At 36.6% G+C, this 12,233-nt stretch overlaps 1 protein-coding gene across 1 annotated transcript in view; it reads left to right on the top strand.

The window, feature by feature from the left end:
- Window positions 1–11,992, top strand: part of cpne8 (copine VIII) — a 62,415-nt gene extending 50,423 nt beyond the window's left edge. Inside the window, exons 16-20 of the mRNA XM_082160462.1 lie at window positions 2,307–2,434; window positions 3,702–3,804; window positions 6,743–6,800; window positions 9,310–9,383; window positions 10,856–11,992. Coding sequence (XP_082016588.1) covers window positions 2,307–2,434; window positions 3,702–3,804; window positions 6,743–6,800; window positions 9,310–9,383; window positions 10,856–11,059 — 567 coding nt within the window. The 3' untranslated portion in view covers window positions 11,060–11,992. The remainder of the gene's footprint in view (window positions 1–2,306; window positions 2,435–3,701; window positions 3,805–6,742; window positions 6,801–9,309; window positions 9,384–10,855) is intronic.
- Window positions 11,993–12,233: the final 241 nt, after the last annotated feature.

Here is a 12,233-nt window from a genome sequence, read left to right as displayed (position 1 = left end):
CTTTACTTGAATGAATAGCTCTCTTTAAACGTGCTTCTTACAGCAGGAAGCTTCTGGGATGTGAGCTCACATGCCCAGATCAAACTTTTGATGGCTAAGTCTTGATGTTGTCATTTTACTGTAATAATGTTTGCTCAATGTAGACCTTGCCGATTATTATCTCCAAGTTGTGTTATCTGCTGGATATTATTAAAATTAGTATTTTAAAAGATGTTCTACCCTTGTGAAAAAGAAGTACATTTTAGCATACCTTTTAAAAGTATTGTCTTTAAAAAATGGTTGTAAAGTGTACTGCCGAATATACTGATAAGCTTTTATGGTAATGCAATTTAGTACATTTAAAATATAATAACTGTAAATGTAATATTGAGTAACACACTACAATTGAAAAATGTCAGTCAACACATCAAAAAATGTACTTCTTTAAAGCATGACAAAAGATTATTAAAATGTAATGATTTAAAATGTACTTTACTAACTTTGGTAACACTTAATTCTACATTCTTACACATTACATGTAGTTACAATAGTAATAACTATAAATGATGCATAACCACATGCAACTAACTCTAAACCAAACTCTAATCCTGATCCTATAGTAAGTTTGTGGTAACACTTTCAATATTTCAATAGTCCACTTTAGATATTCTACTAAAAATTAAATTAAATACACTTTATTATCCTCAAGGGTAAATTTGTCTTGGACTCAAGGTGCATTTGGATCCATAAACAATAAATGCAACAATACATAATAACAAATTTAAACACTTGATATTGTACTAACTATAGGTAACTTTGCAAGTACATGTCATTAACTCTCAATAGATTATTAGTAGACTGTCTGCTTAATATCTGCTCACTCTATTTTGATGGTCTCTGAACATACATTCAACTGACTAGAAGTAACTTTGGAAGCACATGTCAAATTATTCTACTAACCCAAACCACAGTCCTAATCCAGGGGCACAAGTTACACATCTTACATATCAGTAACAGCTCTTGAAGCAGAGAACACCAACAAGGGTTGCCAAATGTGACAAAAGTGTTATCAATTGGGTGAACAACAGAAATCAAACATCGATAGCTAGTGAGAATGTTGAAAAGAGTTTTGGGGACAGAAGAACAAGCCTTTCCTAATGTGGAAATTTGCATGCCCATGATCAATTTCAGTTGGCAGTAGGAAAGGCTCATATTAAGGAAGTTGAATGGACATATCAAGACATCCGGAAAGGAAATGTAGACCCTTTCTTTTGGCCAATTCCAGACAGAGGCAGACCTGGTCTATTGGACCCCAGAAACAGGGGAAGCAATGTGGTCGCATTGTAATGGATGGGGATGGGGCAAGAAAAGTCTTAATAGGAATTGGACCACAACAATCCTGAAATGGTGGGTCTAATAGATTGTTTTAGTTGGAAACACACACCTAGGACTAGCAGGCCGCCTTGGAAGAGGGCGTCTAGTGTTAAATGAGCCTGATGTACATACCAAAGATGTTTTATAAAAAAAATAGATAAAAAAAAAAACGATATCTCTCCCAAATGGAGTCTTATTTGGGAGATTATATGGGTAGCAATTGTTTTCGCCTAATTCGATAAGTCATATACCTGAATATATACTGAATCCTAAAACATACCCTTTACAGGGGATTGGAGCTTAACCTAAACTTAAGGGACATAACCCAGGGATGTGTGCTGGAACCAAACACTAAACCTATCCCTTACAGGGGATTGGGGCTTAATTTAACCCCAGGCAGAGTAACCCTGTTCCATAACTGACCCTGTATCTGAACTGCGCCCTGACCTCTCATGGAGATTGAGACTCAATTAAACCCTAATAGCCCAGACCTTTTTTTTTTTTTTTATGGGGAGGGGAGTGACACACTCGGGCCAGTGCAAGTTACTTATTGTTAGTAAAATATCTAAAGTGGACTCTCAAAATAAAGTGGTACCATACAGGTAATTAATTAATGCTCTGTAAATGTATAATTACACTGCAACAAGGACACCTTAAAATGAAGTGTAAGCAAAAATGTATTTGAAATTATACAGTCATGAAAGTGTACTCTTTAAGTACACATTATTTCATTAATATTATTTTATATGCAAGTTTTATTAAAAATATACTTAATGGATTTGAGGTATTCTACAAGTGCACATTTAATATAATTAAGCAAACTTTTTCATAAAGCTCAATATGTACTCACTTGGCATACATTTGTACATTTATGTATACATCCTTCACTGGGATGCTAGTATTATAAACTTGTGAATATGTATACATGTGTATATTTGTATGTGTACTTACAGAATGGGAACCCAGATAACCCATACTGCAGCGGTATCGAGGGCGTTCTAGAAGCGTATTATCAGAGTCTGAAGTTTGTTCGTCTCTATGGACCAACATACTTCTCCCCTGTCATTAATCATGTAGCAAGGTGAGGCCAATTTTATTTAAACATTCTTAAACACTATTTATCACACTTGTTATTATTGCAAAGCATTGTTCAGAAGATATGGGGAGTCCAACGGAGGCAAGAAGCTAATAACCCATGTGCAGCTTTATTCCAAATAAACATGAACCAATAAACAATAAACAAAGACTTGGCTTGGCTTGACAAGAAACATGACTATAAACAGACATGACAGAATCGAAGCAAGACTATATAAAATAAACTCATAATTGAAACAACCAAGCATAAAACATGCATATAAAAACACAGGAGAATAATCAACTAAACAAGAAACAGGTGAGCCCAATCTGTAACCAAGGAAACAAACTCAGTTAGAAACCTGGACACCAAGAAAACAGAAACAAAGCACAGGGAAACAGATACTAAATAACAAAAATAACTCACAGAGTCCCAGCAACATAATATGTACTCTACACATTTGACAATTACAGCCATACACTGTAAAATATCCCATTAAAGTTACAGTAATTAAAACAGCAGCTATTGCCTGAAATTCATTGTAAAACTATTGTGACAATCTTTCAGGTATAATGGGATGGAATTTTGGAGCTGTATATTTTACAACATATAACTTTATTTCATTAAGTGATATTCGATTCATATACCAAGCTTATTCAAGCTATCAAAATAGGCTTTGTATATACCAAATATGTACTGACCATGATAATAAAAGTGGTACAATAGAAAACCATATGAAGAATCATGTTGACACTAAAACAATGCAACAAACATTGACTTAGTTACAGAAAATGTTATATAAATCCCCCTAATGCATATTACTAATCACAAAAAGAAATGAAACTAAGTAAAAGGAAAATATGTGATGTGCCACGCAGGGACATCTGGGAATGTCCTTTTATTCATTGTAAATTATATGGTCATTTATAATTTTTGCCTTCAAAAACCATAAATTTGACAGTGTTTTACAGTAAAAGTATTCAGACACCTTTATTTTTTTTCACATTTTGATATACTGCAGTATTAGGCTACAAATCTGTAAATGTTACATAGTAAAATGTTATGTTATTGCATCCTAGTGCCTCATTAGAGAACCAATTGTAGACAAAAAGTGCATACTTGGAAAATTACCATAAATAGTATACCATCCAGGTGCTTTTGACTTTTTTTTTATGTACTTTTCTTTGTGACACTAGGATGGATTAGATTTTAATTGTGATTCAGCCCTGTGTGTGTTACAAGGATATGAAGTAATCGGCTTTCTTCTTTGCAGATATGCATCATTAGTAAAGGATGGTTCAGAATACTTCATCCTCCTCATCATCTCAGATGGGGTCATCTCCGACATGGCTCAAACTAAAGAATCTATCGTAAACGTAAGTTCAAAAACACAGTTCTTGGAAACATCACACCATTCAGAAAAACAAAATGAAAAGACAAGTGTGGCATATTTCTAAAAATGACAATGAACAGCTGACACCAACTTTTGTGCTATCGCTTTATTTTTCTAAACAGCAAGATTTTTACATAATGACCCATCGTGTCCCTAAGGCTACGTTCACATTGTCAGTCCAAATCCAATTATTTGTGTATCCAATTGGAATCTGTTCTAAAATTATTGACCGTCCACATTGTGTACCACATCTGTTCAGATCCGATTTGTGTCCCGTGGCGCTCTTTTGTTTTTCGAAATATCTGCATTGGTTTCTATGGGAATTATGCTGCGTTTGGTAGGTACTGTATACGCCAAAAACAACAACAACCGCAACATGGAGGGGTTTGCATTACAGACGTCATCTTGTCTTATTTACAACATGACAATGTGTCGCCGCCGCGCTGGACTACTGTGTGTTATGAGGCAGCGTGAGAAACATATGTGTATGTGTGGTGTCTCCGCTGGTCTCAAAACACGTCTCTGTTATTTTGTCATTTTCTGCTCTTCCGGCACTTTGCTACAACACAAGCTTGTTTCTGCAATGACTTTCAGCATGTTTCCTGTAACAAGATCTGATGTTTATGTTTTACTTGGCATGAGAAAGTCACATAAACCACGCAAAATCCGATCAGAGCAGTCAGACTGAAACTGGATCACAGCTCAGGGAAGACGGAGGCGGGAACCGGCGAACGTTTTACACACTTTAATCATAAAATGAACAAAAGTCTGAACGTAGCCTTGGTTATGCCTCAACCCTGTTACTGTCTCGTTTGATCTGTGTTTGTGTTTGTTGAGTTGGACTTTGAGTTAGTTTTGCTCTCCTCCCAGTTCGGTTTTCTTTGTCTCTGTTCATCTGTTGCCATAGTGTTTGACTTACCCTCATGTGTCACACTAGTTTCTAGTTAATTACCTCGTTTAGTCCCTTGTGTTTGCCTGTGTATGTGGACAGTTTCAGTTGTCCCTTGTCCATTATAGTCAATGTATGCTTTTTGTTAAGTTCTGAGATACCTGAGAATTTTGTTATTTTGATTTTGTTATTAATATAGACTTCTGCACATAGATCCTGCTTTTAGTTTCATCCTTTGCCTCAACCACGCTCTGACAGTTGCCATAAATCAACAAATCCATGAATGTATCATAAAGACATCCTACAGAATTGAATTATTTGTCCAAATTTAATTTTATGTTTGTAACTTAGTTATGATCTTAAAATGTCAACCCTGTTTCCATGATTTTGTAATAGTCGACTGGTAATTGTTTTTAAAAAGGAGCTTGTAGTTTTACTGCCTTGAACACAAGATTTCTAATGTCAAACTGGGTTTATGTGCAACAAACTGAACGGGTTGCATCGCTATCGGTTCAGGTCTTTTGAATGTGTTTCATTAAATATAGAGCTGTTTTACTGAAGATGTCTTCAAAGGAGCTACCAAAGATGAGCATAATCGATGTCCGATGAAATGCAGATTGATTTCTAAAAGTTTTTTATTTTCTTAACATCTCTTAACATTTAATTTTTTTCTCACTAGGTTAGCTTATTGCCTTAAAAGTCCATAGATATCGGCGTCAGTTAACACTTTCTCCGACAAACGGATGTGATAAGAGCTGTTTTCCTGTTTGTTCATGTGATGTTCCACACCAAGCCTATTAAACTGTAAAATGGTCAGCCCTGTTACTGTCCGCCCTGTTTCCTTTCTGAAGGCATAAATATGTCCCCAGCATATGGTACCATGCAAAATGATCCTTAATAAAAAAAAGTCCAAATTTGTTTACTTTGTAAACAACAGGCCTAACCATTCATCATTCTAATCACTGGGTGAAGAATGAGACTATCATTGCACTGAATAAAACAGAAGAATTTACGCCCACTTACAAAAGTTGTTGTTTCCTCTTTGTGGATACTATTACAACAAGTATACATAATTAGAAAAATGCCTTAAATTGAATCCATTTGTCTTTCCTTCAAAACACGTCAACCGAGGCACTGAAATGTGATATTGTACAGACTGTGATGGGCAGAGACTATTTGAACAGTGGCAAGAGTCGTTCATAATGTGTCAGTGTGCAGATGAGCAAAGAACATTACATGAGCTTTATGAATGTGCCTCATATTTCCATAATTACATCCCACTGGCTGCCACCCCATGGCACTTTCCTCAAATATGGTATAAAGTAAGGCTCAAACTTTAAATGAGCATAACATTTAAATCAAATTTATAAGATATAAAAAAGAAACTACAGAATACGTAACAGGGTTGCAAGTAACAGTTACATATTTGAATATTTTCAACTAAAATTGAGCCATCATTTAGAAGGGGCCTACGTCTTTGTAGTTATTGATAAATATAAAACATTAACAGTGTTTATTTTTTATTTTTTATACCTTGGTAACAGGGTTGAATAGTAGATTTTGACAAATACATTCAACAAATAGTGTGTGTTAAAATTGAAAAAACTGAATAAGATTATTTACTTGTCCTACTGGTATGCTAGATGACCGGTCCAAAAGATGACCCTTCCTGTATGTCACAAAGGTCACAAAAACTTGTTTTATATAAATAAATCATATGGTAACAGGGTTGAACATAAAATGCAGGACAAAGCTAAATATTACATTTTTGATCATTCAGATTAGTTATAATAAAGAAAATATAGTCATTTAAAGTGTTTATTAGCCATTAGTAAATTAGCCATTGCTTTAAAAAAACAGTTTGCACTCAGAGGACAGCACCTCAAATGTCTCTATGATAGATCTGAATGCAACATTATAATACTATGACTACAAGTCTGTTTTGTGCATGTTTCATTATGCAAATGTTGAATTATATGAGGAGTGTATTCTTGGGGGTCTTGTTTTAATGAACTCTTCCCTTCTGTTCAAGGCCTCTAGTCTTCCCATGTCAATTATAATCGTTGGAGTCGGGCCGGCCGAATTTGACGGTAAGATGAGAGAGATGTGTGTGTCTTTGAGGATGTGTGAAGATGTGATATCAGTCCAGTCCATCAGAGACTCAGAAGACCAGATCAGATCAAAAGAGAAATCTGTTTCACACATCTTCCAGTGAGACCAATCAGAAATTCTCCAAAACGTCATTAGTAGTGTGTGTACTATAAGAGCTTTGATTTTTCCATTGGCTTATCAGTTCATTCCTTAACTAAATCTGCACCTCTCCTTTCATCTGGTAAATGTGTGATCCAGTTACTTTTGGTTAAACTTTTCTCTCTGCCTATTGTGGATTTGTATAATTTCATATTATTTGTATTGTAATAGCGCAATTCAATACGAATAATTTGCACTCACTGATATCGTTGTTTGTGTGTCATGACCACTAGAACATTTATTTTGAAATTGAAATTATGACTGTACAATTATTTAAAAGCAGGCGAGAGTTAAAAGGTAAAATATGTCACTTTTGGCGCTCTAGCGGTTAATAAACAAAACTACATGCGTCTCGAGGAAGAACATTGTAGCCGGAGCTCCTTCACTCTGTTTCTGTTTATGTAGAGTATATGACGAGTCACGCAGGTACTGGGATAATCCGCAGCGCTTGGCGTCCCACCCAGTCTAAAATGGTCTGAATAATAAACACTTATTATATATATACTTACTGTAGTGATTCAGGATAAGACAAAATATGGATTAATTATGTATTTGCTTATACATTTTGTGAATTTTGAAACAAAAAAGGTTACATAGTGTACCTTAAAGGGATAGTTCACCCAAAAATTATCCCATAATTTACTCTCCCTCAAGCCATCCTAGGTGTATATGACTTCCTTCTTTCAGCCAAACAAAATAGGAGTTATATTATAATATCCTGGCTCTTCCAAGTTTTAAATGGCAGTGAATGGTACCTTTTTTGAAGGCCAAAAAAGCACATCCATCCATCATAAAAGTAATCCATACGGCTCCAGGGGGTTAACAAAGGCCTTCTGAAGCGAAGCGATACGTTTTTGTAAGAAAAATATCCATATTTAATACTTTAACTATAATCACTGGCTTCCGTTAATCACATAAAAATACATAGTATAGTGAATCAGGCTCAAACGGCTTACGCGTGTCTATTTCCAGCGGAAGAGCATGACCTCTGACCTGACACATGATGAATGACCTCTGACCCGACGAATGACGCATGACGAATGACCTCTGACCCGACGCATGACGAATGACCTCTGACCCGACGCATGACGAATGACGAATGACCTCTGACCCAACGTAGGATGTAGGAGAAGCGTAAGCTTTGAGGCCTCTCGTGGTTCAAAAAAACTGCGCTGGGCATCAAACTCAAGCTCCTCCCACATTTCTCTTTAATAAATCCCGTTTTTAGACTTCTAATTCGTAACTGGTGTTTTGTTTTGCTCTATCCTCTGCGCTTCCGCGTTCATCGATACGTCATACGTCGGGTCAGAGGTCACTCTTCCGCTGGAAATAGATACGCGTAAGGCCGTTACCGGAAGCCAGTGATTATACTTTATAAAGTTATAAATATGGATATTTTTCTTACACCCCCTCTATGACCTTTAAGGTCATTGCACACTGAGTCCAAAATTCGCATCCAAAATTTCCGCACCTTAAAAAATAAATAGGACCACACATTATGTCAATCACGCTTGCACACTGCCTCCGAAACTTTCATCCGTCTTAAAAAATGTTTTCCCATCCGTAGCAAACATTTTGAATGGTGTTTTGACAATTCAGAGCCACCGGATCACAAATACGAAAAAAGGCATTCGAAAATTTCGGACTCTGTGTGCAAGGACCTTTATAATTAAATAGTCTATTTTTGCTACTGTACCTTTAAGACTTCTATATGTAAATTACTTTATGAACCTGGCGTATCGATAGTTTTGCGGTAAAATTTTAATAAATGTTCTGTACTGGGGTAGAAGTTTTGCATTCTGAAAGTTAGGGTTCCTACACACTAAACAAAGCCCTAATGAAGCTTTACTCAAGTGGAGATGCAGTGAATTGGAACAGTTTCTCTGCTTTTGGTCACATGGCAGGGTGTTACTCTCACAGACCCTTGCATTCGTCCTCTGAGTTCGTCCTCGTTGCATTCGTCCTCACCATCCCCAATGAAGTGAGACGATTAGTGGTGTCATAAACAGTAGTGAGAAAAAAATCCAGATTTCCATTAAATAGTGCCTTTACGTCAAAACTAAAAACCTTGGTCTTTGCTGGGCTCACAATTTGTATAATGTTTGATAATTTGTTTTTCCTTTAATGGAGATAAAGCCTGATTTATATGCAGCTCCCAGTGTTCTCGTTATCTCAGCACAGTCATGATCTGCTCTTTGAACTCATTTCACAGCTGCTGCTGCTGCTGCATTAAATGATGTGTTTGAACTCGTATGAAAGCCAATGATAGCACACTTCAGTATAACAGCCTGAGTCGAGTGGAAGCACCACATGATTGTTTTTCCTGTGGCATTTTCTTCCATTTGACAGAGATGATTGAACTAGATGGAGATGAGGTCAGGATATCATCCAGGGGTCGCTTTGCAGAGAGAGACATTGTGCAGGTGAGTTTTCCAGCCGTGAATCTCATGTATCTTTGGACTGAAATAGTAAGGCAGTATTCCAGGTGATTTTAACCTGATATCTACAGCATTTGAAGCAGATATTGTGGTAATTAATGGACAATGGTAATGTCACAACATAGTAAAAGCGTAACAAACATTTCTGCTTTTAAATGCTTACTGCTCTTGTGGAAAAGAAATACACTTTTGCATTCATTTAAAGAGAGAAATTCTATACTTTAAAATTATTTACTTTGTGTGAAAACTAAATGTAATGTTTTTGGACACGTAACTGCATGTTAATTGTGATTAGATGAAAACTTATTTTAGTTTAAATGTATATTAGTTGCAGTTAGCTGAACTTTTGAGGGGTTTTTGATCCAGTGAAGTAGGAAATAAGAACATCGTTATTTGTAATTTCATAATTACACCTCTTCTGTTGTCTTTGAAACATCGTTAACATGTACTGGTTAAAGGATTTGAGGTATAATACGATATACTTTGTCATTTCTATTGAAACTTGTATGTGATGTATTTAAAGGGTTAGTTCACCCAAAAATTAAAATTCTGTCAGTAATTACTCGCCCTCATGTTGTTCCAACCCCGTAAGACCTTCGTTCATCTTCGGAACACAAATTAAGATATTTTTGATTAAATCTGAGAGCTGTCTCACTCCTCCACAGGCTCCTAAGACATTATAACTTGCTGGCCCAGAAAATTCTTCTGTGTTGTACGTCACACGCATGACACACATGACCAGCGTCGGCCAATAGCGAGCCTACGTGGTGACGTGCAACACTGCGCTGAAACACTACGTGAAAAAACTCAAGGCCCAGAGAAAAGGAAATGAATAGTTGAATAAAGTCGTTATTTTTGTGTTTTTTGCGCACAAAAAGTATTCTCGTCGCTTTATAAACTTAAGATTGAGCCACTGGAGTCACTTGGACTATATTAACGATGTCTTTAATGCATTTTCTGGGCCAGCAAGTTATAATGTCTTAGAAGCATATGGAGGAGTGAGCCAGCTCTCAGATTTATTCAAAAATATCTTAATTTGTGTTCCGAAGATGAACGAAGGTCTTACAGGGTTGGAACAACATGAGGGTGAGTAATTACTGACAGAATTTTCATTTTTGGGTGAACTAACCCTTTAAGTATATTTACCAAATAACACACTACAGTTAAAATTGTAATCAAGCACTTTACATGTGCTTTAGACTTACAAACTACACTGTTTAAAAAAGTACTTGATGAAAGTGTACACTTAAGCGTTTTTTGTGTAATTCATATATTATCCGCAAGTTTTTAGTATACTACAATTGCATATTAAATACAATTAAGCACACCTCTTTTTTTACGTTGGTGTTGACCTAGACTTCCACTAGATGTAATTTAAGCTTAGTTTTACAAACTAGAGGTTTTCTGTAGTTATCGACAGCGCATTCCTCCTAAATCTCACTCTGATCTCTCCTCAGTTTGTTCCTTTCCGAGACTACATTGACCGCAGAGGGAATCACATTCTCAGCATGGCCCGTCTGGCCAAGGACGTTCTTGCGGAAATCCCAGACCAGTTCCTCCAGTACACGAGGAGCCGAGGCATCAAACCTCAGCACTCGTCCCACTCCACCTCGTCCAAACCCCCGTCGACACTCGTGCACCCGCTGCAGACGCAGATCTGAGTGATCGCACAAACATACGGTTCACTGTCACTCTCAGGATCACACACGGCCTGTCTGAGTGAAACGCCGCTCTTACACATGCTGGCTTTCAGTATGTAGGGTGACGTTAGGGAACTTTACGCCCGGCACTGTCCTTTGTCGGGTGTACTGAGGTTTCAGAAGGTGGATTAGACTGTTTTAAAGTATCGAGTGGCCTCTTCTGTCAGTCAAACATCAGATATGACTCCACAGTCTCTGTCTCACATATTATCTCCGGTTCTTGTGTCTGACAAACTTCGACAGACGTTTACAATTGTACCGTTTTTTACAAATGGATGTTTTTTTGTACCTCATGAAAACTCTGAGCTGCTTAACAATGGAATTTACTCATTTTATTACATGACGTTGTAAATAGAGCGAGTGTGATTTTAGAAAAAGCATGAATCCACCCTTGGTACAAAACTGAGAGAAACTTTCACCCAGTTGTGCGAGGCCTTGGTTTTCATTTTATTGTACAGTATTCGCTTTACATCATTTTACTATTTCGGTATTCCGTATTCTTGGTCATTTGACGGCCTCAAACTGTAAAGAATTTGTGCTTTGCTCTCACGGCACAAGCACAGCACAGAGATTTAACAGGAAAAGCCTTACTCTACGTTAAAGGAACCGTTCAACCAAAATGAAAATCGTGTCATTATTTACTCAGCCCCAAGTCATTCCAAACATGTAGGATTTGGATTTATAACATATAATTGTTACACATTTTAATAGTGATCTTAATTTTTACATTTAATTAAATGCTATTTAGCAATTCGAGCAGTTCCACAAAATGTAGTTTATTGTCATGGAAAGAGAAATATTTAACTGAGAAGGTTAGTTTATGGTTATACAATAACAAAAATAAGCATTAGAGAACATTCTGTGTAAGTTTTCATTAGGTTATCACAAAAATCTCCCTGCAACAAGGAACATTAGTTTATGGTTATATAAATGAAACCTAAAATGAATGAATGAATGAATGAATGAACGAACAAACAAACATTTTATGTTTTTGGGTTCCAGACAGCAACATAGTGTCGGCCTAGATCCGGCCCACTTCTGGTAAGTGTGGAATCCATGTGTACCAGATGTGGGCCGGATCTGGGGCGACACTATGTTGCTGTCTGGGGTCATTCCTACAGTATTAGGTGATACT

Source organism: Leuciscus leuciscus, assembly GCF_965113295.1.
Source record: "Leuciscus leuciscus genome assembly, chromosome: 25".
In the NCBI taxonomy this organism is placed as follows: domain Eukaryota; kingdom Metazoa; phylum Chordata; class Actinopteri; order Cypriniformes; family Leuciscidae; genus Leuciscus; species Leuciscus leuciscus.
This window is presented reverse-complemented; position numbering and strand designations above follow the sequence as displayed.